This window comes from Pseudorasbora parva, chromosome 25 (genome assembly GCF_024679245.1).
Source record: "Pseudorasbora parva isolate DD20220531a chromosome 25, ASM2467924v1, whole genome shotgun sequence".
In the NCBI taxonomy this organism is placed as follows: domain Eukaryota; kingdom Metazoa; phylum Chordata; class Actinopteri; order Cypriniformes; family Gobionidae; genus Pseudorasbora; species Pseudorasbora parva.
This window is the reverse complement of record NC_090196.1, coordinates 29,524,435-29,552,359: the sequence shown is the minus strand read 5'-3', so window position 1 is coordinate 29,552,359 and position 27,925 is coordinate 29,524,435. Positions and strand designations below refer to the sequence as shown.

General features: G+C 38.3%; 1 protein-coding gene across 2 annotated transcripts; it reads left to right on the top strand.

Moving 5' to 3' along the window:
- The first annotated feature begins 296 nt into the window (after positions 1 to 296).
- On the top strand, positions 297 to 26,811 carry deaf1 (DEAF1 transcription factor). 2 transcript variants are annotated; one of them, XM_067436832.1, is made up of 13 exons: positions 297 to 773; positions 1,991 to 2,088; positions 3,372 to 3,501; positions 3,580 to 3,726; positions 6,477 to 6,616; positions 7,239 to 7,316; positions 7,848 to 7,889; positions 7,968 to 8,091; positions 9,500 to 9,628; positions 23,279 to 23,535; positions 23,966 to 24,031; positions 25,889 to 25,972; positions 26,049 to 26,811. In XM_067436832.1, exons 1-13 carry the CDS (start codon positions 578 to 580, stop codon positions 26,151 to 26,153), a joined length of 1,596 nt encoding a protein of 531 aa, XP_067292933.1. In that variant the 5' UTR covers positions 297 to 577; the 3' UTR covers positions 26,154 to 26,811. The 2 variants fall into 2 exon arrangements, with proteins under 2 accessions (XP_067292933.1, XP_067292934.1); XM_067436833.1 differs by having other exon boundaries at positions 298 to 773; positions 7,239 to 7,304.
- The last annotated feature ends 1,114 nt before the right edge of the window (positions 26,812 to 27,925 follow it).

Genomic DNA, 27,925 nt, shown 5'->3' with positions numbered 1-27,925 from the left:
AGAGAGAGAGAGAGAGAGAGAGAGATCCTGATTAATGTAATGTTTTTATTCATATTCCAAATGAATTAAAACAATGTTGGACTCACCATTTTTAGTTTTTAATAATTTCTCTTGAAATAACACAAACAATGAATCCAAACAGTATAGTATTGCAAGTAATTATGAATAATTTTTTTCTCTCAGATGTAGGGATTTTAAAGAATTTCAAATTATTTTTAAATCCACAAAACTTTAAGAACTACATTTGTGTCACTGCAAATCACGTTGTTGTCAAGAGTAGTTTCGTGCTATGTCGTGTTCTTTCGTTAATTTCCGTTTTGATTCGGTAATTTCCGCTTGCTCTCCTTCCTGTGTTGATCCCCGTCCCCAGTAAAGGCACTCGGAGGCCATTATCCTGCAACCATTTTCTTTTCTTTTACAGCCGAAGAAAAAAATCGTTTTAATGAATCCATAATCTATTCGTGTAAGCTGACTACACGCTTTTTGGATACCTGCGCATTTACAAATCGTGAGGGACGTGTACCTCTCGACAATACTTCGGATAATTTCGGCTGCTTTCGTGCGCCGCTGTTTTGAAATGGACGCGACTGAACCGGCGACGAAAGCGCTCGAGCTGGGCGACGCGTCCGGGAGCATGTCTGCCGGAGAGCCTGTGGGCTCGGATACTGAATCGGAGGCCGAAGTCGCCACGATGACTGTGATGGGTGAAGCGGGAAACATCGACATCGCCGAATCACCACCGAACCCGGACGATGCCGAAGCAGCGTTTGCGGGTCAGTGTGCGCATGCGCATCAGCTGATGTTGTGTTTATAACGAAGTGTTGATTATTGATTACAGTAAATTTTCCTGCACATCATACGCATTTTCTTTGACCCATCATACATTAACTTACCTTTATTCTCTTATGTATAGGATAAGGTTTGTTTAAACAACGTTGTTATTATTATTAATAACAATAAATGGTTGAGTAAACATTGTCATTATACATTAAAAATCAAACACTTATCAATATTCAGAATGCAACTGCTAAAAGTAACATGGTATATTTTTAAACACCTTCAGTGTATGAATATGCAAGAAAATAAAATGATTTTTTTAAGAGCATCAAGGTTATTATATTGTGACTAATTAAACTATAAAGTAATTATATACTTAAATATGTATGTATATATATATATATATATATATATATATATATATATATATATATATGTGTATGTGTGTGTGTGTGTGTGTGTGTGTGTGTGTGTGTGCAAATGTTGTATTTCCATTATTCAAATTTTTCCCCCTTTATAAATATGTGTTATGTTACTGATAATCTTAATACAAGCTACTTAATATAATTTACTGATTTATTAATACAGAAAAATATTTTTGAATGCTTGTTTTTATCAGAAGTTATCAGAAGAATTTGATTAAAAATACAGTAAAAACTGTAATATATATATATATATATATATATTATATTACAGTTTTTACTGTTAAGTTATTCGTGTGTATACACACACACACACACACACACACAAATAACTTTTCTATTTGAATATTTGGTAAATTATAATTAATTCCTGTGATCAGAGCAGAATTTTTTTTTAGCATCATTACCCCAGTGTTACATTAATTGAAAAGTTTAATACTTAAAGACAAAAATATTAAACCATAATAAGGACCATCATAATAGGTTTTTTTTAAATAAGTACTAATATTAATTCAGCATCAAACAATCATATCAGAATGATTTCTAAAGGATCACGTTACAGAGTAAATTCAGCTTTGATCACAGGAATACCACATTTGAACATATATTCAGATAGAAAACACTTAAATTGTAATATTATTTCAGTTTTTACTGTATTTTGGATAAAATAAATGCAGCCTTGGTGAGCATAAGCATAATATTTGAAATCATAATTGTGACCTTTTGTGTAGTGTATGTGGTTCAGTATTGTCATCGTATAAAGTTTGAAAGAGCTTGTGTTTTATTTGCAGAGGTCACAGCCGTCACTGTTGGGGACGTTCAGAGTTCAGATGAAACCGTGTTCACATCCACAGTCACCACAGCAGCCTCCCTGCCAGAACACATGCTCGTAAGACACACTCTTTCGCATTTCAGAGTACGCTTATGTGATGACACCGATGCCCCCAAAACTGAAGCGTTTAGTGTACAGAAGTCAACGCTATCAAAATGATCCCAGTTCACACAGATCATTGAAAACGACTGAAAGCGCTGTATACTTCTGCCAGGCTAGTAGATGGCGATGGCACTGTTTCGAACCACTGTTAGATTGAACACGTAATACACATGTGCATGCCGTTGTCATGACAAATCCTGCCCCCCTGTGATTGGCTGAAAGAACTTTTAATGAGTAATCTGTACATTCAACCTGATTACAATTCTTACAAAATCTCGTTTTGATTTTTGTCATTTAAATTGTGTTAAAATAGTCTTTAATGTCTTGCAAATCATCTGTTTCATATACTAGTACATAACCAAAGCTATAAGTTCTAAAATCAAGCATATCTCGTTTTTTAACCGTCACTTACTATACATTATAAAACCCTTTTTGTTCGTTTTAATAGTAATCGCCAAACACTTTATTAAATACTTATTTATTGTAAATGTGGATAATGTTATTGTAATGTGTTTATTCATCTGAAAATATATTACGCAGTTCTCTTATAGCTGCTTTTCATTTAGGCTGTTTTATTTTTTTGTTATTCCACTATTATTGAACCTCTTTATATGAACCAAAACCATAGTACCGTGGGATTATTATATTTATATGTAATACTAAATTTTGATCATTTCTAAAGGACTTTCATAATGAGTGTCAATACATAAGTTGTTCAATAATGTTGATAATGTTTTATTCATCTGAAAATGTAGTCGTATGCATGTTACTATATTTTTGTAGTTCTCTTTTTGCTATAATACAATTTTTTATTTGTTCATTTTATGTGTTTTATTTTTTCTTTTCTTTTCTTTTTTACCTCTGTTGAACATCTTCAATTTAGGAAAAAAATACTGTATGATTAGTATATTCATATACCATCATAATATCACCTAAGATGTCCAAAAATGTTTGATTTTGATCATTTCTGCCAACAACAAAAAGTATTCAGTAATATTGATAACCTTATTGTAATGTTTTATTTATCTGAAAATGTAGGCATATCAAAATTATGCTTTTTGCTGTATTTTTGTAGTTCTCTTCCAGTTAAATGTATTTTTATTAAACCTTTATTGAACCGTGGTATTCATATACCATGATAAAACCATTTTACATGTCCAACAAAAACAAGCAAGGTAATACCATAGTACGTCATGTGTTTTGGATCAAATGTAATATTTCTCAACTGATTCATGCAGACAGGCAGAACCACGCTTCAGATTGGAGACAGTCTGAGTACCCAGAAGGCCACGCTGATCGTGGTGCACACGGATGGGAGCATCGTGGACGCCACAGGCCTGAAGGGCACCGCGACACCAATGACACCCGGTGCGTTTGAGTTTTAGGGACTAAACTGTAAATCTTAAGCTGCAGCATTTCTTTAAGTGTTTCTGTTTTCCCTGTCAGGTCCCCAGACCCCGAGCACCCCTCTGACATCTGGACATGATAAAGATGGCTCTAAATACAACTGGGATCCGTCGGTTTACGACAACGAGCTTCCTGTGCGCTGCAGGAACACGAGTGGGATTCTGTACAAAAACAGACTGGGATCAGGTACGCAGGCAGCGGCCACAGGAGGGCGTCAGGCGACTGCTGAAATCTGCCATATACCCTCATTCACCATTCTCTAAGTTACTCTACTGATATAGCTCACTTGAGACTTAAAGGGTTAGTTCACCCAGGAATTAAAATTCTCTCATTAATGTCGTTCGACACCCGTAAGACCTCCGTTCATCTTCAGAACACAAATGAAGATATTAGTGTTGAAATCCGATGGCTCAGAAAGGCCTTCATTGACACCAATGTCATTTCCTCTCTCAAGACCCATAAAGGCACTAAAGACGTCGTTACAAAGCCCATCTCACTACAGCGGCTCTACAATCATTATATGAAGAGACGAGAATAGTTTTGTGCCCCAAAAAACCTAAATAACGACTTATATAGTGATTTCAAAACAAAGCTTCGACCCGTTGTGAATCAGCATGTTGATTCAGGATAACATCACATTTTCACACATAGTTGAAAGCTAGAGGTTCTCCACATGACATACTTTCCTGACCGGAGTCCTGCTACCTTTGCACAAACGTTAGTCATGTGCAGTTGCGCTTAAAGGTGCACTATGTAGTATTTTTGCAGTAAAATATCCAAAAACCACTAGGCCGGTGTTATATATTTTGTTCAGTTGAGTACCTACAATATCCCAGATGTTTCCAACTATTTGTAAATTGTGAGAAAATTGCTATTTTAACCAAGGAGCCGGGACGTTTCAGCATAGCGTTTGAGAGAGTCGCCTGTCAACCGCGTCATATCTGCGTTACCCTCGGTTTTATTCTGCAGAAGCGCTTTACTCTTAGCAGTGTGAACATGTCACCGCAGCGCCGAGCGAACGCACAGAGTAACGTCATAACATCATTTTAAACACACCTAAATGTATCTAATATGATAAACAGAGCTGTATTACCTTATAATCATGACCGGAAAAAGCAGAAGTGCGCACGCCCGGCGACTGTGTCCTTTCCCGTCATAATAAAAGTCCCGCTGCTCGCGAAGCGTGTGTTTGTATAACAATCGCTCCAGCGGTCGTGCTCAGCTCCACAACACTCGGTCCTGCTTTGCTTTACACTACAGTAACGTTAATAACCGCATTCATCAACATGATTTCTGCCCGAGTCCTATTTTCCACCGGCTGTGAGGTGAAGACCACATCTCCCAAGATACTGCGCTCACACTTGGCGTCATCAAACTACGCCTTTGTTTAGAATAGGCGCCCTCTAGTGGACGGAAAGTTGGATAGTGCACCTTAAAGAAAACCACACATCATTGGAAGGGGCAAACATCAATTTAAAGAAATATTAACATAAAGTAATAATCATGAGTATTTTGACTGGGACTTGAGTGGACTCGGAAATAAGTCTGAGTCCTAATATGTTCAAGTACTAGTCAATTCCGAGTCCAAATGCACACGAGTCCATGACGAGACCGAGACCATTAAAATATAGTCTCAAGACCAAGTCCGAGTCTCGAGTACAAATCTCTCCTTTGGACAGTAAAGTGTCCACGTATACACACTTCAGAATCTTGCCAGAAGTAGTATTTCTTATAAGTATTATGAATTCAGACATGCTTCTTTTGTCATGTTTTGTTTTTCGCCTAATATATAGTAGGGAAGTGTGCGATTTCGGATGCAGCTTTTCTAAAAAAAAACATCTTAGACCATCCTTAAAAATATTTTGGTTTTTGGTTCGGACTTTTTGGTTTTTATTTTTTTTCTTCACATTTAAAAAAAAAAAAAAAAAGTAAATTTTTGGTGATGGTGATTACGTAGGTATGATTTTAAACAAATTAGCATATGTGACGTCACTGACTGGGTCTTCAAGCCGTGCCTTCGGGCGCATAGGCTAATTGCAGGCTATATACTCCACAAACAAATTGAAATATTTGTCAAAAACATGTTTATTGCATACATTTCAGGTGCATTCTTTAAGAAAAGGTTCCAACCACCGCTAGCTGTCATTGACTCAAAGCTGTCAACCCTCCCTTTTTTTCCGGGTTTCTCACGTATTTTAGCTCTTTTCCCGCTGTCTTCCCGTTTTAGTATTTTCCTGTGATATGTTTCTTATTTTTATGCTCGATTGTGTTAACTCAGAACACGCAACTATCTGTGTCTCTGAAGTGGCTTGCACTTCTTGCCAGACCAATGCATCTGGTGATATAGACTAGTGTATTTGAATATTAAAAAGCAAAAAGTTGTTTTTATGAATTCAATTAATTAAGTAGCTATAACCTGCTCTTTACTGGTAAATATTACAGTAAACAAATATCGCAGACAATGGCAGACCATTTTTTCAGACGTTATTTTATTTTTGTGATATTATGTATTGTCTCAGTTGTTTTGAAGAGACACTGCCCCTCTTTCCTCCTTCTTGACAGCATACATTTACAATAATAGCTTTGATTAACGTTAATGATGAAAAAGGTTTAAAAATCGTGATTGTTTTTCCTGCCGTCGAGCCACAGCCGTTCACTAAATCAGTGTTTGTTTCCCAACCTTTTTTCAGTCATGGCACCCTTTGAAATTCAGAGGATCATCTGTGGCTGTCGGGATAGTATTGACAATAGCAAAAGCTAAATCTTAGTTTTATAGTTCATGCACGGATCCCAACTTTAGGAATCCGCTACTCTAAAATCTATTTTATATGAACCATGATTTAATACACACTATTAACTATTTAGGATGCATAATATAAGAACTGGAATGCAGCCAAAGTGTTTTAACATGACTGATCTTTAACCTTTGACGGCAGGGGGCAAAGGGCGCTGTATCAAACACAACAATAACTGGTTCACCCCAACGGAGTTTGAGAGTATGTCGGGGCGAGCGAGCAGCAAAGACTGGAAGAGAAGCATCCGCTACGCTGGCCGACCTCTACAGTGCCTCATTCAGGTCAGACCGGCCATTGGAGACATACAAACACACACACACACACACACACACACACACACACACACACACACACACACACACACACACACACACACACACACACACACACACACACACACACACACACACACACACACACACACACACACACACACACACACACACACGTTGGTCTATGTGGTTTACAGGGACTCTCCATAGGCGTAATGGTTTTTATACTGTACAAACCGTATTTTCTATCCCCTTACACTGCCCCTGCCCCTAAACCTACCCATCACAGGAAACATTCTGCATTTTTACTTTCTCAAAAGAACATCATTTAGTATGTTTTTAAGGCCGTTTTAATTATGAGGACATTTGATATGTCCTCATAAACCACATTTATAGAGTAATACCAGTGTAATGCCCATGTAGTTATACAAATTTGTGTCCTCATAAACCACATAAACAGGCTCACACACACACACAATCACTACACATACAGCTCACAGTATGTACACTTTCAAAAAAATACCCCAGTGACTCACAGAAGTGCCTGACTGGAGTGTGTGTGTGTGTGTGTGTGTGTGTGTGTGTGTGTGTGTGTGTGTGTGTGTGTGTGTTTTTTTGTGTGTTTTGACAGGAGCGTATCCTGAACCCTCATGCAGCGTCCTGTACGTGTGCGGCCTGCTGTGATGATCTGTCTACAGTGAGTGACATGGTGACTCAATCTCATTAATCATTCATCACTTTCACACTGCTGACCTGGGTACACTGAGACTAATGATCTTTATTAAAAAAAAATTAACAAAATGACAACTGAAATAAAATGATGATTGCAAAGAAAACAAATATAAATAAATATATTATGAAATGGAAAAAAAATACTATTATTATAACATCCAATAATGTTATTATTAATGCTAAGAGTATATATATATATATATATATATATATATATATATATATATATATATATATATATGTGTGTGTGTGTGTGTGTGTGTGTTTATATATATATATATATATATATATATATATATATATATATACACACACACACACACACACACACACACACACACACACACACACAAATTCTGTCAACTAAATTACAATATTGCATGTAAATCTATGCAAAAAAGGCTGCTCTTTCTTTTTTGAGCAAGACAATCTTAAATTCAAAAGTGCAGCTCATTTCTTTTATCCTATATAACTCAAATCTCTCCTTCATTTGCCTGTTTTTCTCCAGTGTGCCAAAGACGGGCCTTTCGGAGGGGAAAACATCACTATGGTAATTTGTAACCTCTGAAGTCTCCGTCGTGATGTCATGTCGCTCTAGAGACTAATTCTGTGTTCTGGTGCCCTACAGACGGGCCCCGTCAGACTGTTCGTCCCTTATAAAAGAAGGAAGAAGGACAATGAGCGATCGGTCTCTCCTGAGAAGAAGGAACTTCAGTCTCCAAAGAACATCACCCTGGCTCCAGGAGCAACATGTAAGAGCCTCGTTCCCCTGTTCCTCTACACTTACACCCAATATTAAAGGGTTAGTTCACCCAAAAATGAAAATACTATCATCAATTACTTACCCTAGTGTCGTTCGACACCCGTAAGACCTCCGTTCATCTTCGAAACACGAATGAAGATATTAGTGTTGAAATCCGATGGCTCAGAAAGGCCTTCATTGACACAATGTCATTTCCTCTCTCAAGACCCATAAAGGCACTAAAGACGTCGTTACAAAGCCCATCTCACTACAGTGGCTCAACAATCATTATATGAAGAGACGAGAATAGTTTTTGTGCGCAAAACCCCCCCCGAAATAACGACTTATAGAGTGATGGGCCAAATTTCAAAAAAAAAATTGTAACGGTTATGAATCAGCATATCAATTCATGATTCAGATCGCGTGTCAAACTGCCGAAATCACGTGGCATTGGCGATCCAAAACATGAATCAATACACTGATTTATAACCGTTCAAAACTTTATTTTGAAATCGGCCCATCACTCTATAAGTCGTTATTTAGGTTTTTTTGCACACAAAAACTATTCTCGTGTCTTCATGAAATGATTGTAGATCACTGTAGTGAGATGGGCTTTGTAACGACGTCTTTAGTGCCTTTATGGGTCTTGAGAGAGGAAATGACATTGGTGTCAATGAAGGCCTTTCTGAGCCATCGGATTTCAACACTAATATCTTCATTTGTGTCTGAAGATGAACGAGGTCTTACGGGTGTCGATCGACATTAGGGTAAGTTATTAATGACAGAATTTTCATTTTTGGGTGAACTTACCCTTTAACGTCCTTCTCGGGTGAACTGATCAGCGTTTCAGGCATGACAGATTACCACCTACACCTGGTATCAACATCTAAATTGCATCTCCTGTAATCAGGTTGGGATTGAGTGGAGGGGATGAATTGACTTTATGGCTAAATGAAACTAAAATGACTAAATAAAATGTATTTTAAATATTGACTTAGCATGGGCTATTCTGAATATAATTGTAGGCTAACAGCAGCTTCACAAGCTTGAAAATAATGACTTTAAAAACAATATTTATAATTAAAAAATTAAATTATAATAAAAAAATTGTATTATAAAAATGTTTAATACAAAAATATAAAATCCTTTTTTTTACAAATATTATTAATCGCATATTTTTGTATCTGTTAAGGTACATAAATGGAGCCTAAGTTGTGACATATAGTTGCATAGAATTGCTAAAAATCTATTTTTTAATTATCACTTGGTTTCTTATAATCAATTCCAGTATCCAAAGATAGAATATTGGCAGATATGACTGATACGGAACCGTCTGACGTCTCTCCTGAAGATCAGGAAAGTGAGTAATTCTCCCAGGAGACACTGGAAGTGGCTCACGACTGTCTGCCTGCTCTCAGTTACAGTGACTCCGTCTGGGCAGATCACCACTTCAGGCACACTGACCTTTGACCGAACGGCGACAGGAGAGACGGCGGCCATCATCTCCGACAGCCCTGCGGCCGCTGACGTCTTCACCAACACAACCGGTGGGTGGTGTAGACACAAATACTACAGCCAAAGTGTGTTATATATAACCAAAATTTGTGTTCAAAACTACATACTTGTAGCCTGGATGCCAGCCGAACTTAGCCCCGTCCACAACATTTTAAGGTCGGGCTGTTCGGTCTGGACTCGATCCATAGAGGAGTAATTATCCCCGAACAGAAACTGTTCAGACCAATGAAATCATCAGGGCGGGCTTTAGACGATGACGGACAGATGATCAACAGTAACGTAATCATGCACGTCATCAAAGGGTCACATCCAATTGAGGTCTTTCCTGGTTGGGTTGAAATACGCCCCATAATCACAGCCCAATGGAGCAGTTTCAGACTCATATTCTGACTAGAATTGAGTATGACCACGTCAGGCTAACATACTTGCATACCACTATGTACGTATGCAGTACAGGTTCTGTGCTCAGTATATGGTCAAGACCACCTAATCCGAGACCAGTGTGTGTTGAGACCAAGACAATTCAATGAAAATGAGCTTTATTGTCCCAACGGGGAAATTTGTCTTGGACTCTGGCACCATCATATACATTGATCAAAGACATAATACACACATACACATATATAAAAAAAATAAAAGTCACATTACTTCTACTTATTTAAAAGTCTAATTGACGTTGGGGGAAAAAGATTTCGTAAAAAAAAAAAAAAAAGACATCCTGTATCATCTGCCAGAAGGCAGCAACTCGTATTCTGATTTTAAATTATCTGAAGAATCAGATACAATCTTGGTAGCTATCCTGATGACCGACTGCTCATATGAATATTTCAAGAATTGGTATTCCCTTTTTCCCATAATTTCATTAGCCCTCTTGACCAGACAAGCAAATTTAGCATTGAACTGAACTGTCATGTTACCAAACCATACGGTGTATCCATAATTACAGCCTGGTAAAAGAGATACATTACATTCTGTTCTACCCCATACAATCTTAATCTATGTGAAAATGTAACCTTTGTTGCACACGACAGCATACACTAGTATCCACATGAAAACCCCAGTTAATTAAGTTATCCATAAACACCCAGATATCAGTAGGAACAGACATGTTTAATAGGTACGTATGATGAATAGATATTGGTGAATGATCTGTTCCCCACTGACCTCTAGAGCAAAAATAATTTCCTCTGTTTTTTCAACATTTATAACAAGATGAGTGTCACACCACGTCACAAAATGTTCTACCTCTGAATGATACACACTACACAGAGAGCTCAGTAATATCATATAAGAGGCTAAGCAAAGCTGTATCATCGGACACCATATATCGTTCAAAGCACTTCATGGCATGATATCATATGATAATCATTATTTTCTATTGGACTCGATTTCTTTATTTTCGGAACAATCACAGATTTTTTTCTAAAATGGAGATGATTACGTCCAGTATTCATATTTGGCATTACTTTAATTGTCCCATTTTTTTGATGGTACAGAATTAAAACTCTGCTCCAAAGTCTCCTTGTGTCGTTTCCTAGCGACTCTCAGCATGCCAGGGAGTTCTTTTTATACCACTCTCAGACCAACCCAGACTTTCTCCTTAAAAGCTTGCTTCTTTCGGTTAATTCATCCTTTAATTTCTTAAAGGTGGGATAAGTGTTATTTCAAAACTGTTTTGGAAAAAGGACACGGGCCGAGTGGAATAACAAATTGTAGCCAATCAGCAAGTAAGGGCGTGTCTACTATTGATTGTGAGAAGAGCGCTCGCTCTCGCTCTGTGCACTTCATTACTCAAAACACGAGTCACACATGACAGACATTAGCCGAGAACTAGCCCAATATATGCTGCTTGACTATGCTCGTGTGTCATGTTCGCTTGTTTGTCCATTTGCGATTGTATTGCGTCTCACTTCAGCGATGATAAAGACCCGTTCATTTCCACACCGTATGGAGCATCTAAATCCTCCTCACTGTGTGCTTCAAGATCACCTCACACAATGTCTCCGACAAGTAAGATACTATACTCCTAATATATGTTTGCTTACTCTTTTCATGATCTATATAACCCTTATCCAGTCATAATTGTAATATGTTCGTTAGCCGGACTGTCAGCTCATGTACTATAGAGTTGTTCATGAGAACGGTTTGTGTTTTGTGATCGCTATAACTCTAATCTTGTCATAATTGTAATATGTTCGTTAGTTGGACTGTCAGCTCGTGTACTATCAAGTTGAACTTTTTCATTGAATATTCGACCTGGATTAGATACACAGAGATTCTGCCATAGCCGTTGATGCCTCTGGGTTACGTATGTGTGGGGCGGCGTTATCAAAATAGGGGCGAGACCCTTTTGGGGGTAGGGGCGTGTTTGTTTTGGTGATTTGAAATAACAACAACGGTAACCAGATATCACTTACCCCACCTTTAAGTAAAAGCCTGGCTTGTTATTTGGAAAAACGGTTACACACTTCTTTCCCAAAACTTTATCTGCACAAAACTTAATATACTTAGTCAATGTGTCATTGGCCTCATGAATGTCCCCAATGTCTATGAAAATGTATATGTGACCTGGGGTCTCATTTATAAAGCGTGCGTTCACACAAAACAGGGCTGGAAACGTACGTACGCCAGTTCCCACGCAAAGGTTGCGATCTATAAAAAACAAACTTGACGGGAGAATGTGCGCAAACTTTGAGCCATGCGTACGCACATTCTGGAGACAAAGGGAATTGGCGACACAGATGGTGAAGTCGTGAACTGAAGTTAGAACTGTAGAAAAATGTGAGAAGAACGATTATAAGAATTAATGACATTTAATTTTCACTCCATTTCATACGTTATACCCACATTATCATGAAAATGAAATCCAACAGTGTTATTTGTGCCGATTGTGTTAGGCTACACATCTAGTAAAATCCAAATGGAATTCAAAATATATTTTAAAAATATATAATAATAATAATAATCAACACTCCCTTACAGTCACATTGTCCACAACGGGAGCGCAGGAGGAGATGGCGCGACTACATGTGATACAGAATAGCATGAAATACCCTTTTATTTGAGAACTGCACAGCACAGTGTAAAAATGAAATATTTACCTTAATGTAGCTGCATATATCATAAGTCTGCAAATACAGTCATGAAGCACAATCGCTCATCGGTCCTAACTATTACGGTGTTCATTACAAAACACGAAGAAGCATGTGTTCACTATAACATTTTCATCTTAAATTTTCACCTACAAATTAATTCTGTGATTTTGTTAATGTGTTAACGATCAGTCTATTTGTTAGAAACATAAAAATCCTCCGGTGACCCTGGTATGCTTCATGATGGCACTGCTGGCACTGTTGGAGTATTACGCCAATGGCAGAATCAGGAGAGAATGAGTTTTCATTCAGGGACATTATCAGCAAAACTGCATGAATTGTATTTGATTTGAAGTGTTCAAAATTAACTAAATATTTTTAATTAAAAATAAAACTTTATTTAAAAAAAAATACCTGAGAAGTATTTTATACAATTTTGATTTATGGATATTTTTATATATTTATTCTACAACATAAAAAGGATATTGAATGATTTTCAGCAATGTAAAGTGTAAGGCACAAGTGGCATTTATAATCCGTATCAACATCCGTTGAAGTTGAAGTATCTAATATTTTTCAATGTCTTTTACCTTTGACAGTGTTAAACATGGTGTGGATGGGAATATGCATGCAAATGATATGCAGATGAGGTCATGCATAGTAAAACTAGGCGTTGTAAGCTCCATATTAGGGCTGGACGATATGGCCAAAATTCATATCATGATATTTTTCTTAATTTCGGTCGATACGATATAATTCCGATATCGATATGAACTATATAAAAGCTTTAGAAAAAACTACTAAGAACTGCCACAAAGGATGTCTGTACCTACAAACTTCTGAAAAATTATTGGCCAAGTCTATGAATAGTCCTCCTATAAAACTATATAATATTTTAGAAATAAAACCAGTACAAATAAATTAATGTTCACCTTTTATTTGTATTTAGCCTTTATATGAACAAGAAATGTGAAATCAACATCAAATAAACATAAGACTCTCACTTTATTAATATTACTATCTTTAAGTTTAAACTATAACATAGGCTGATTATATTATTCTTAATATAGATTAAACAAAAGTGCTTCAGCCAGGATTCAGCCTGACTCAGAATATTCTAGCGGATGGATCTGCTTCAGATGGTGGATCTGCTTCACAGCGTACAGCGCTCCTATGCCGCAGACGCAGTTTATTGAGCATTTTCTTTTAAGTTTTAAATTTCAGTGAAGAACAATTCATAGCGCTTTATTTTCCATTTATGCAAAACTATAGCATATATGTAATGCTGCATTTATTTAATTAAAAATGCAGTAAACAACGTAATACAGTGAAATATTATTCTGATCTACATCATCTGTTCACTACGTGAATATATAGTAAAGTGTGATTTATTTCTGTGATCAAAGCTGAATTTATCATAATTTCTCCAGTCTTCAGTGTCACTCATCATTCTAAATATTAGGATTTGATGCTCAACAAACATTTATGATTATTATCAGTGTTGAAAACAGTTTTGTTGCTCATGATGCTCCTTCATTGCTTTCATATATTGTCGCAATCGTCTGACTGTCGATCGTCACCTTTCAGCTCATAACGATTTGTATGTATATGTAACGTTGTCCTTCAGCTGCAGCTCCAGCGCGACAGTAACGTTAGTTCTACGAATCCGCTTTTGGACTTTCTGTGAGAGCGTCCTCCTCATATTTAGATACGAATAAAATGACAGGTCATGCATAGATTATTTTTTGTCTCTGAAATTAAATCTTGATGTATTCACGTTGGTTTCGATGTATACACTTTCCCGTGACCTCAAGAAGCGCGCAATCAACCGAGGTAGAGAAAGCGGTCTTTAGCGTCCCTGTTAAATTGCCCCCCTCGCTCCAGGTAACGCCGTTTGGAATCCTGCTTGGAGCGGGTCGACTAGGACCGGTGAGACCCAGTAAAAGTGCGGGGGACACGCCGAACCACTTCCACCCCACTGAATTAACGTTAGTCTTTCTCCTTACTTGTGGAAGTTCGTTCAGTCACATTTGTGTTGCGGTCAGGGAAACTCTTTTTGTAGCTAAAACTAGTGATGTCCGGTTCGCGAACGAATCGTTCTTTTTAACCGGATCTTTATAGTGAACCGGTCGAACCAGTTCACCAAATCGAACTGAATCGTTCTAAACGGTTCGCGTCTCAAATCAGGGCTGATCCCACAAATACTGTAGATATTAACTTTCTGCCATCAGTGACAGTCTCTCAAACTAGAAATAAAACGAATATCTTGAAGTAGATGCTGTAACTCCAATCGTTAGCTGAAGTGAGGCATGTTTTGCTGAGAGATCTGATGAACTCACGAGCAGCTGATACTGAGCATGCGCGTGTAACCGAACGTACCGGTTCGGTTGTCGGATCCTCGGATCAGCAGTACAGAATCAAAACCGTTTCTGTCGGACACGTTCGATACGGAGAACCGATGAGCCGATGAGCTGCGCATGCGTGTTATTTGTTCAGAGGAACGAAATGCAGTTTAAGTGTATTTAAAACTAATCACGTTTGGAAACATTATAACAAAGCTGTCACTGTATTATTTTAAAGTTTTGGAAACAATAGATTGTAAAACGGTCAAATTAAACATTTATTTGTTTTATCAATAATGTATGATATTTTCAGGAACAGCTTTTATCTTATTTAATTTCTAAGTCGATAAAGATTTTAAAATACATGTAATCAAAACAGTAGGTTTGATATTCAGCTTGCAGCAGTTCGCAGCTCAGCACCCTGTGCTCAGCACACACACACACACACACACACACACACACACACACACACACACACACACACACACACACACACACACACACACACACACACACACACACACACACACACACACACACACACACACACACACACTGATACAGCGGTTCTCGAGTCAGATCGACCGGTTGCAACGGATCACCGGTACAGAATCGAGAACCGTTTCTATCGGACACGTTCGATCTTTCGGACATGTTCGATTCTGAGAACCGGTGAGCTGAGATACTGAGCATGCGTGATAGCGTCGTAACCGAACTGTTTCTCTCGGACTGGGACAGCTGATGCTGATAATACATGAGCACGGGTGAACACTGAGGATTTGTGTAAGTAGGCCTATTATGTCAATGTATGTTTATTTAATCCGTGTAAAACATCAGTGTTTGTACGACAGTGACTGTGACAGTCTATCAAACTAGAAATAAAACTAATATCTTGAAGTAGATGTTGTAACAATCGATTCAGTTCGATTTGGTGAAGTGTATTTAGTGCTGTTGCAAAACATAAATGAAAAAATGTTTCCAAGATGATGATGATGTCAATTATAATTATTACTATACTAAGTTTTGATTACAAATACTTTATATGGATGTGTTTGAATGTATTTTCATCCGCCGGGATGATAGAAATGACGTCATTACGTAAAGACGTAAAAGAACCGGTGATCCGGTTTTTTGAACCGGATCACTGAAACGAACTGTCCGAAAGAACCGGTTCGCGGAAAAGAACCGAACTTCCCATCACTAGCTAAAACTTGCCGCATTGGATCTATCAGCCTACTACTGCTGAGCACTGACTGCGTTTCTGTGGTGTACGTCATCGCGCAAGTAGCCAATCATGTTCTGCTCTTTCTGACGGCTGCGCCCTGAACGTCAGTCAGTGAGGAATGCTGTAATATATATCGAAATATCGGAAATGTGTTTAAAAATCATATCACCGTTATTGAAAAAAATTATATTGCGATATATATTGATATTGAATTATTGTCCAGCCCTACTCCATATATGGTGATTTCGGGGAGGAGATAGGGTTGAGAAGGACATACGAACAATCTGCAGTTGGCTGTGATTTATAAAGGGATTTTTGCGCTGGTTCTGGCATACACGTGGTTTTATAAATCAGAATTATTTTAGTGCATACGTACGTACACTTTTAGGATGAAATCTACGCAAAGTTTTATAAATGAGACCCCAGGACTTTGGTCAACCTACATTACCATAACATTTATCCAGAATCTTTCACATATTGATCATAGCCAGGAAGCATTAATTCTAGCTTACACTGATTAAAGGAGTGGTTGCATGCGATTTCACTTTTTTTACTTTAGTTAGTGTGTAATGTTGCTGCTTGAGCATAAACAGTATCTGCAAAGTTGCAGCACTGAAAGTTCAATGCAAACGGAGATATTGTCTTATAAAGTTATGGCAGTTTATTGCCAACAAAAATGGCCGGTTTGGACTACAACGAGCTTCTTCCTGGGTTGGTGATATCATAAACCCTTGATAGTCACCGAAGATGTGACTTCTGCCCGTAATGGTAATGCCGCATTCACACGGGGCATAAGCGTTAACGCTTCCCATTTACTTTGAATGGGTGACATCATCCGTTGCCGAACTGAATAGAATTTGAAGATTTCTCAACTTTTCAAGCGCCAGCGTAGGCGTCATCCAATCAGATCGCCGTATGCAAATAGCCTACAGCAGACGCTAGCCAATGGCGTTCATTACTGCTCAAACAGTGAACCATCCAGACGCAGCTCCCGGACCAGTACGTGATTTTCTCCCCGCTGTCGGTGCCTTTTCAGGATTGAATGTACCCAACAGCTTCGAGCACCTGTGCAGTGCACTGACAACAACTACATGAGCAATCGCATTCGCACGAACAAACAAATTGGCATCCATTTCGTCTCAAAGACTAGCTGTCATAAAAAGGCGCTTTTTTGTGTTGTGTTGTGGTCCAAGCGGTATGTAAGTTAATGTGATTGGCTGTTGTCACTATGACGATCGCGTCAGCACTAAGCTTCAGCCACGCCCTCTGTCAAGCGTTAACGCATACGCCCCGTGTGAATGCCCGTAAGGGGCGTGACGTTTCCGGACAACCTGTGCTTTGCACTTCAACCAAGAAAAATACAGGTAACTACTTTTGGCCATCTAAACAATCTAAGACCATTGCGTTTTTTTGGAGGGATGGGCTTCATAGAAGCAGGAAGCAAACGAGCCGTTCAAAGGACAGTGGAGACGGCGTTGTGGAATAAAGGTCAAATAGAAGAAAAATACGGTGTTTAAACAAAAGAAGAAAAAAAAGTAGTATTAAGACATGTTATACTGCGCCCCATAAACACAACCAAGCCTAGGAACCACGCCTTTAAAATAATCCATAATAAAAACAGGGCCGCATGGTGTTTTTTGTAACTGGTTCTGAATCTGAACACAATCAGCAATTTTCGCCGCCGCCGACTTCGCAACATTTCCGTCAGGAAACATGCATGGTCATGCCACAAAATAATGTTCCCAAATTCTCTGGGGAAGTACACAGGTCTTAATGACAGACAGAGTATTTCCAAACCAGGGTTGCAAAACTTCTCCCGCACCGTATATTGAGAACACCAGCCATTCTTGATATAAACAGCAATACCTCCTCGTCCTCCTCCTCTGCACTTCACAGCCATCTCCGTCCTATCCGAGCGAACGAGGGAAAATCCATCCATTTCAAATAAGGAGTCAGGGATGTCTTGATGTAGCCATACGCACCACAAAGTCAGCTTCACGGTACTCGTCGTAGCACACCTTGGCATTAAACGCGAAGTTCCTCACATTTCCCATAACACCCGAAGGAAGCGGAGGCCTTCTGCCGCTCCTTCTGACGCGTTGTCGTATTCCTCCCTTTTTCGTGAACGCTTCCGACAAAATAACCGCTCTTCCACTGCGACGGTGAAGTCTAACGTTAAGGTAATCCCGGTTAAGCGAAGAGACAACCGTGCATCTCGTGTTATATCGATAAGCAGCAGCAAATCGTTCAATCGTTCGCGCACTTCAGCGTCGTGTGTCCAATTATAATCAGCCCAAAGAGAACAAGAGCAGCAACTTTCGTCGTCCAGGTCATCATAGTGCCCACAATCAGTACAATGTTGTTGTTGTTTTTTTAACTAAAAAGAAACACTTTACAAACTTAAAACAAACCTCACAATCAGTGTGTGAAAGGCCCATACGCAGCAGCGCCACCGGAAGTCTCAGAAGTATAGCAATCTGGGCCCGTATTTATCAAGCTTCTTAAAGTGCCATTTTAGTCTTTCATAAGTGCTGAGAATTCATGAAATGTACTCCTACTTTCAAACTTAAATATAAAAGCAAGTTATCAAATTTCTTAAAGCTAAGATTCACTCTTACTCTCCCAGTTATTTAAGAAAGCTTCCAGAGGTCTCTAAAAGGGTTAGTTCACCCAAAAATGAAAAATCTCTCATGAATTACCCTAATGTCGTTCGACACCCGTAAGACATCTTCGTAACACAAATGAAGATATTTGTGTTGAAATCTGATGGGTCAGAAAGGCCTTTATTGACACCAATGTCACTTTCTCTCTCAAGACCCATAAAGGCACTAAAGACGTTACAAAGCCCATCTCACTACAGTGATTTTTCAATAATTTTATGAAGCGAGAAGAATAGTTTTTGTGTGTAAAAAAAATTAATTACTACTTATATACTAGTGATGGACCGAATTCAAAACAATGTTTAGAACGGTTATGAATCAGCTTATTGATTTGTGATTCAGATCGCGTGTCAAACTGCTGAAATCACGTGACATTGGCGATCCGAATCATCAATCAATACGCTGATTCATGGGTCCTGAGAGAGGAAATGACATTGCTGTTAATGAAGGCCTGTCTGATCCATCAGATTTCAACAAAAATATCTTAATTTGTGTTACGAAGATGAATGGAGGTCTTATGGGTGTCAAACGAAACTAGGGTAAGTAATTAATAAGATCATTTTCATTGTTGGGTGAGCCTTTAAGTGGTTAGGAGTTACCAGTAGTGTCTTATGATGGCACTGAGGAGACAGACCGAGACCAGCAATCCTTCAGTTCATTACCACCTGAGAAATTACTTATAAGACACTAGAGCTGTTACCAATCAAATGAAATAATTTACAAAATTCATCTTTCCACTGCAGAGGTGATACAGAGATGCATCTGAATTAGTAAATGACAAATTCAGAAATAATGTTGAGGGTAATGTTTTTTTAATTATTATTACTAAATGTTAATATAATAGCAATATCATGTTTGCAGTCATGCTCAAATTTGTGAAAACAGCTCTCTTGCTCTTGTGATATTCCTTAATTATATCACATGTTATAAATCCAGATCTCATGCAAGAACTTATGCAACAATATCTTGAATATTGTGAGCATTTGTATCAAATTTTAGTGACATTTTTGACACAATCCCTCATTTTCTGAAGCGACACAAAAAATAAATCACATTAGAAATAAATTAGGGATTGCATCTGAAGCAGGACGTTTTACATCCAATCGCATTAATGATGTTAATAAATAAATCCGACGATGCAGTCGTGGTTTTGAGCGGTCTTAAAACAAAATCCAGAGTCCTCTAAGTCTGAGACCGACTGATATTATTAATATATAATAATTACATATATTTAACATAATTAAGTAATTAGTTTCTGTATAATTTTTTAATTTTAATACAACAAATACAATTTAAGTAATTCAATTATTAATAATTAAATTATTACATATTTAACATAATTCAATAGTATTTTTTGCAACTGATTTAACATATTTTTCCCCCTTTTTCAAAACAAAATATAATAAATTGCATATTTTCTTTTAGTCAGATGCAGAAAATGAATTGGCACGGTTTGTAATAAAATAAATATACCAAATAAGCGTCTTTAGTTCTGTGATAATTGGACCTCACTTGTATACTGGCTGATTAAAGACAGCCAATCAGACTGAAGCTCTGCCAGAGTTCTTGCTTTTCTTTTGTGTGTGTGTGTGTAATGTGCATCAGAGGGTCGGTGACTGGTCCGTCGGCGGTCTGTGATCGAGTTTGAGACTCTGTCCCCCTCTGACGCCCAGCGTTGGCCTCTTTCTGTTCCTTTTTTAGCTGGAAACAAAAGGGCTGTTATTTTTAGGCCTCTTTGTGCGCGATGGAGGCCGTTTTGACCCCAGTGTGAATCTCAGATAATGAGTTATGTGTTTTTGTGACCTGTCCAGTTGGGGTGACTTCTGTTAAATGGGACATTTGTAGGACATCTGGGTCTGTCCAGATATGGGTCATGCTTGAACAGTACCATCTGTACCAAGATTTGTGTATTGTTTCATCAAAATGTTTTGTTAAATTGTTATCTGCTGAATTAATCACTTCCAAAGTTACATTTGAGATGAATTAAATGGTTATTGCTCTTAAATTCACTTAATGATGTTATCACATTAGCAACTTAACATGCTAAAGTTTTTTTATTGTTTTTTTAAAGGTTCGCCAACCCAAACACACCCCTCCATTCATTGCCCCGCCCCCGAAATAATGAATACGCATCGCAACAAAGGCTGCCAATTTAACGCATTTTAACGGGTTTCCCTTTACATATTTATATACCTTTTTATTTGTTTCCTTGATTTTTTTAAATTCGATTAGCCTATAAAAAGCTGGCAGTGCACCTTGCATACTGAAAATCACTGTAATTATTACTTTAAATTATGGAAATTTGGGGGGTTTAAGAAAGTAATATGTAAATGTAATTAAATGTAAATGTAAACCATTTTGAAAGGAAAAGAGTTTACTACAAAACATTTTTACAATTAATGTCATCTACAGTATCAACAGCCATAGTTTCGGTATATCGCTTTATATCCATCTGTCAACATCTTTCTCGTTTTCTCTTTTCAAGTGAAAGGATCATGGTTTGAATTCTGTCTGAGGGTTTATTTCTGAAGTCGAGGGCAATCGCCCAATGTAGATGTTTCGCTCCGGGGAGCGTGACCTCCGATTCAAAGCGGCTCTGTGTCACTGATGGACCGCTGTGCTCTGTGTCTCAGGAAATGATCGTTCTCTCCTTCTTTTTATCTCTGTCAGCTTCTGTGTGCCGGAATAGACTTGAAATGCTTCAGCACCTTTCTTTTAAAGCATCCCGACCTCGACTCGCTCAGACAGATTCAAGAAAATAACCTTAAAATAAGTGTGTCCACAGCAGCCCAAGACCGTAATATTACAGAAAAATGTGTTTCTTCCACAGGAAGATGATGTTATATACATATTCCCACATATAGAGGCAGTGTCCTAGTGGATACTAAACAACCTCAGAAACATTGTGCTCATGTGACAACCGTAAGATCCAATCCAGCTTGCAGGTCAAACTATATATGATTATATTCCACCTTTTTCATATGTATTTTTTTATTTTGGACATTTTAAACCAAAAAATGTGAAGTATTTATTTTTAGTTGAAACTGCATTATTTGTCTTTTTTTTCTATCTATATTTTGTATTGAATTTTTCTTTTTCTTTTACTAAATGACTGGGGTTTTTTTTAAGTTTCAGTTGACGTTTATGCTATTTCAAGGAAGAAAAAAAAAATCATGGTTTTATTTTAATTAACTATAATAACCCTGGTTAGAAAGTGTTTTTCTTAAACCATAATCCTTATCACAAATGACTGGTAAAATCATAGGTATGTATGGATAAAATATGGGAAAAGTTGGGCTTTGTGGCATTTCACGATTCAGTTTCACCCTCTTTAATCATTATCTCATTGTCCCTTTTCATAAAAGTGACAAAAAAGGCCAAAAATAAAAAGCATAATTTATATTCTTTGTCATAACTTCTTCACACTGTTTGAGTCCATGAGTATGAATCAGTATTTTTTGTAACGTTGACAATAACACTTTATAATAAGGTTTCACTAGTTAACTACTTTAGGTAACATTAAGTATTAACGATGAATAATAAATACAGTAACAAATGTTTGTTCATTGTTAGTTAAATGAAACCCCATTATAAACTGTTACCGAGCAGTTAGAAGATATGCATTTATCTCAGGTGTTAAAGTTCAGGATGCTGTTGAATTATGGGACATGTTTGAGATAAACGAATTTCGGGAGGAACACGTTCAAATGATCCATTCAGTCCTCATGAGAGGAGTCCATTGTGTATATTCAGCTATGTCATGTGATTTTCAGCGAATCATGATTCATGACCGTTTGAATCTTTATTTGAGGAACACCGAAGAGAAGACAATGCTGAATAAAGTCATAGTTTTGTGTGTTTTTCCATCATCTCTGGTCACGAGGGCTTATTTCATTCAAAGGTCAAAAGATCTGAAAGAAAACACTTTTATTTACCCGCCCATAGACCCTCCCCTCAGAAAACACGAAAGAAGTGATTGAAAGTGGATAAAAGAGAGATGGATTAAAACACCAGGTGTAAACAGGTCTCCCTTAAAATTTGTGATCCGATCGACCAAACGCATCTTAATACCTTAATACAAGGCCTTTGACACAGAGCATGTCCTCTCCTGTCTGTCCGGCCCACATTTCCAAACCCTTTTTTAGAACAACAAGCTTATAAAATGAAATGTGGGTCAGGGTTAAAGGGAGAACAGATGAGGACGGCCTCTAAATGGACTCATCAAGGTCGTACCTGTCAGAACGCTGCTCATATCTACAAAACCAGCCATCCCAAAGGAACACTTTAATTGCTCTTAAACACTCAGGAGACGTAGGTTAGGCTTCTAGCATCAGCTTCATCTCAAATGTGTGTTTCTCCTCAGTGTTGACCACCCTTCCTGCGCTGGCGGTGGTCCCTCAGCAGGCCGTGGTGCAGTCTAAACCCCCTCCAACAGGGATGCTGATGAATGGGCTAGAGACGGGGGAGCAGCGCACGTGGCTTTACCTGGAGGAGATGGCCAATACACTGCTCAGCAACGTCCAGCAGCTCAAAGTCCTCATTGCACAGGCCAAACAAGCCAGTCAGAGCGGAGTGCATGTCGGCATCAGCCCAGAGAAAAACACCAGCATCAGAAAAGAGGTTAGAACCACAAAACAGCTCTCAGAGCAGTGTTCATGAGGTCATAAAATAAAAGACAAACTCAAAACATCGTCCCTAGAGTTAAAAGAGATTTATTGTAACTAACATAAAATTGGCCAAGGATGGACGGACGGACAGACATGGATGGATGGACACATAGATAGATGGATAGATGGACACATAGATAGATGATAGATGGACGGACGGACGGACGGACAGACATGGATAGATGGACACATAGACCTTGCAAGAACGTTCTGATAACGTTCGTTGTTATCTGAGTAAATACATATGCAGTAGCAAAATGGGCCACAAAAGTATGATCCTGAAAAATAAATGTATGGCTGTCTAATTTAGATAAAGTTTGAAGAAAGCTTATCTTATTAAATCTTCTGAAGAACTGACATATTTTTGTGTTTGTCTCTCTCAGTCCTATCAGAGTCAATTATCGATCAGTGACGAACCTGAGGGGAAAATCACTGAAATTATCATTAAGGTCAGTCTCTCTCTCTCTCTCTCTCTCTCTCTCTCTCTCTCTCTCTCTCTCTCTCTCTCTCTCTCTCTCTCTCTCTCAATAATAGTCAAAAATAATAACCCTGTATAAAACTATAATGACCGGAGAGCTGGAGTTTTTTTCCGCATTCTGAAGTTCAATTTCTGTGAGCGTGCAAATACATGCTGACAGATCGATCATAAGTATTTACGGTCTGGCAGTCGTGATCGTATTCACCGCGCCACCAAATGCTGAGTCCCGGTGTGTTCTCACTCAGACAGTAGGGGTAGGGTTACGTGGGCTAAGGTTTAGGGTTACTTACTTTTTGGATATTTTGCCACGGTATTGAATGTGGCTCATCAGATTAGACTGACCAAAGCTTTGAGTTTTATCATGCGGCTCAGGTCATGCTCTGCAGAAGGGTGTATTGGAGAACACTCAGGACCATCACACACGGTCGCCTGCTGTGTTTGGTTCAGATGTGATCGAGAGAGAGAGTGAAGCAAGACTATCAGAATCTGCAGCTGAAAAGCAGGAGGGCTGAAAACACACAACCGCTCCGCTGGAAAAGGCCAATAGATTCCAGAGAATGAAGAACTGTTTAAAATGCCAGTCTGTGGTGAGGCTGGCTTTATTTACTCGTGCTTGTATCGTTCCAAAACTCATATTGTTCAAAAATGTTTTTTGCCATGGAAAACTAAAGAGGATATTTAGCAGAATCATTTCCAGGCTCTTACTTCATTCACTTGGATGGAGAGCTGTGCTTCAATATTCCTAATGTTTTGATATGCGTAATGTTTTTGACGACATTCATTTTTATAAGTTATCACAAGTGTCATTTTTTGCGCTATTTTCGTTTTGTGTTCAAGGGAATGAAATATTTAGAACAATTAAAACTGAATTAAGCATGCTTTTTACATTTGAAGTAGCAAACAGGACGCATTATTGCCTGACAGACAGACAGAGAGACAGACAGACTGACATATAAACAGACTGACAGACAGAGAGACTGACTGATAATTAAACAGACAGACAGACAGAGAGACTGACAGATAGACAGACAGAGAGACAGACAGACAGACAGAGAGACAGACAGAGAGACTGACAGATAGACAGACAGACAGACAGACAGACAGACAGACAGAGAGACTGATAGATAGATAGACAGACAGACAGACAGACAGACAGACAGACAGATAGATAGATAGACAGACAGACAGACAGACAGACAGACAGATAAACAGATAGACAGACAGACAGAGAGACAGAAAGACAGAGAGACTGAAAGACAGACAGACAGACAGACAGACAGACAGATAGACAGACAGATAGATAGATAGATAGATAGACAGACAGGCAGATAGACAGACAGACAGATAGACAGATAGATAGACAGACAGACTGACATATAGACAGACAGACCAGACAGACAGACATATAGATAGATAGACAGACAGACAGACAGACAGACTGACATATAGATAGATAGACAGACAGACAGACAGACAGACAGACATATAGATAGATAGATAGACAGACAGACAGACAGACAGACAGACAGACAGACATATAGACAGACAGACAGACTGACATATAGACAGACAGACTGACATATAGATAGATAGATAGATAGACAGACAGACAGACAGACAGACAGACATATAGACAGACAGACAGACTGACATATAGACAGACAGACTGACATATAGACAGACAGACAGACAGACAGACATATAGACAGACAGACAGACTGACATAGACAGACAGACTGACATATAGATAGATAGATAGATAGACAGACAGACAGACAGAGAGACAGTTGTATTAATAGTAACACTAGTATGTTTTGCTCTGTTTCAGTGTGTGAACTGCGGGCGAGAGGCGTCCAGTGAGTGTGCCGGCTGTCATAAAGTCCATTACTGCTCTGGCTTCTGTCAGCGGAAGGTAAGCCCACCCTGAGTCCTCACCGCTGTATCACACCGGCTAGAGACACTTTATTTTTGGATCTGTCTTTTGGCAGGACTGGAAAGAGCATCAACTGAGCTGCTTTCAGCCGAGCACAACCGTCGGCCTTCAGGAAGAGACTCAGATGGCCGGGGTGGAGGTGGAGAAAGGGAAGGCCTAGCGCCCCACACCCCAGACAGGACCGGATGACGGTTAGATGGGTGATCACGTCCGTTCGGGTTTTAGTTTAGCTATAAAGACTTGCAGTAGGATCTCCCTTACACACTGTGAAATATGAAGGATGGCGTCGGTCCTTTCTGTACCATGTGAACGGTTTCGCTCTCTCACTATGGATTTTATATGTGAAAATAATCCTTAAAGGGATAGTTCATCAAACATGATTTACTCACCCTCATGTCATTCCAAACCTGTACGAAATTATTCGTTTATATTTTCTAGCTCAAATCTGTTTAACTCATTTGTGCGTACTCAAGTGTTGTTTTGAGCGTATATTGTATATGGAAAACAAAATGAGTCATAATGAAAACGTTTATGATATTTTTATTGTACCTTTTTAGGTAGACAACCCTTGTCCTCATCCAATTTCATTTTATGAAAAAGAGCAGCTCGGACATTCTTCAAAACGTATTATTTTCTGTTTAACAGAAGAGAGTCAGTCAAAAGGGTTTGGAACAACATGAGGGTGAGTAAATGACAGAACTGTAATTTTAGGTGAATTATTAATTTAATGAAGACAATAATATAATTTCAGAATCTAATTCTAATGAAGGATTACATTTCTACAGTGTTTTCAAAACAAAGCAGAAATAAATGGGAAAATCAAAGGTTTTTTGTGTCTCTTTATTCACTGGATTTTGAATTGGAGGGTACACACATGTAAAGTGCATTATCGTGATGACCTTTTTTAACGGATATGGCACAATGCAGAGATTAGCTGAGCTTTTCTCTGTGAACGCTGCGAACTGACCTGTCTGAAATAATCCAGACCTAAAGCTTAACACACATGAGTGAAAGGAAAGCAATCTCACACGTTCATCATTTCCCTAAAGTCGTCATTCCATACACTTGCCGCATAATTTTGTAAAGGTCAACTTGTTAGTCAAGTTTTTTTGCACCAAAAACATCATAATTTAGCTTATGACATTTTATGATTAATTGATGGCGTTTTGACTAGTGTAAATAACCTTTGCTGTGAATGGCTAGACTCTTCGCCTGTGAAATGAGTATTTATAGGCAAACAACAGACCAAAGCAAAGCAGATTCATAAAACATTTGGCACATAAACTGTCAAAATCAGAATGAAATGATCCGATATGGGTTAAAAATAACCTTCAGCCAGTGTCAGTATGTATATGTCCTTTTACTGCCTCGCCGTGTTTGGACTGACGATGTGTAAATGTGGATGATAATATGTTAGTATTGTTCTCCAGCCGATGCCAGAAAGCTGCAAAATTACTTTTGTAGCTCGGGTTCAGTAAATTCAATCTTTTACTACGCAAAATGACAAAAACAGTGGGATTGGCCACATGGAGCAACAAAGAAGTGTAAAAGTGGGAGTAATATTTGGCAACATTTTCATAATCATATTTAATATTCTAATATTTATAGGAATATTGATATGTAATTTCTTTCCCTATTCACTTGTAGAGTCCCCTAAAATCCCTGATAAACATGATTTAAGTCGTGGTGTCCTCTACAGGGGACAAATCAATAACTTTTTTTGATTAGAAACCCCGTAACTTGTTCCTAAACACTCTCAGAAAAAAAGGTACAATGCTGTCACTGGGGCGGTACCCTAAGGTACAAAAGTGAAAAGGTACACCTTTATACTTTACTCACTCCTAAGGGGTACATATCTGCACTTTAAATGTCCGTATAAATACATATTGGTACCTTTTTTTCTGACAGTGTATGATGATTATTTATACCAAA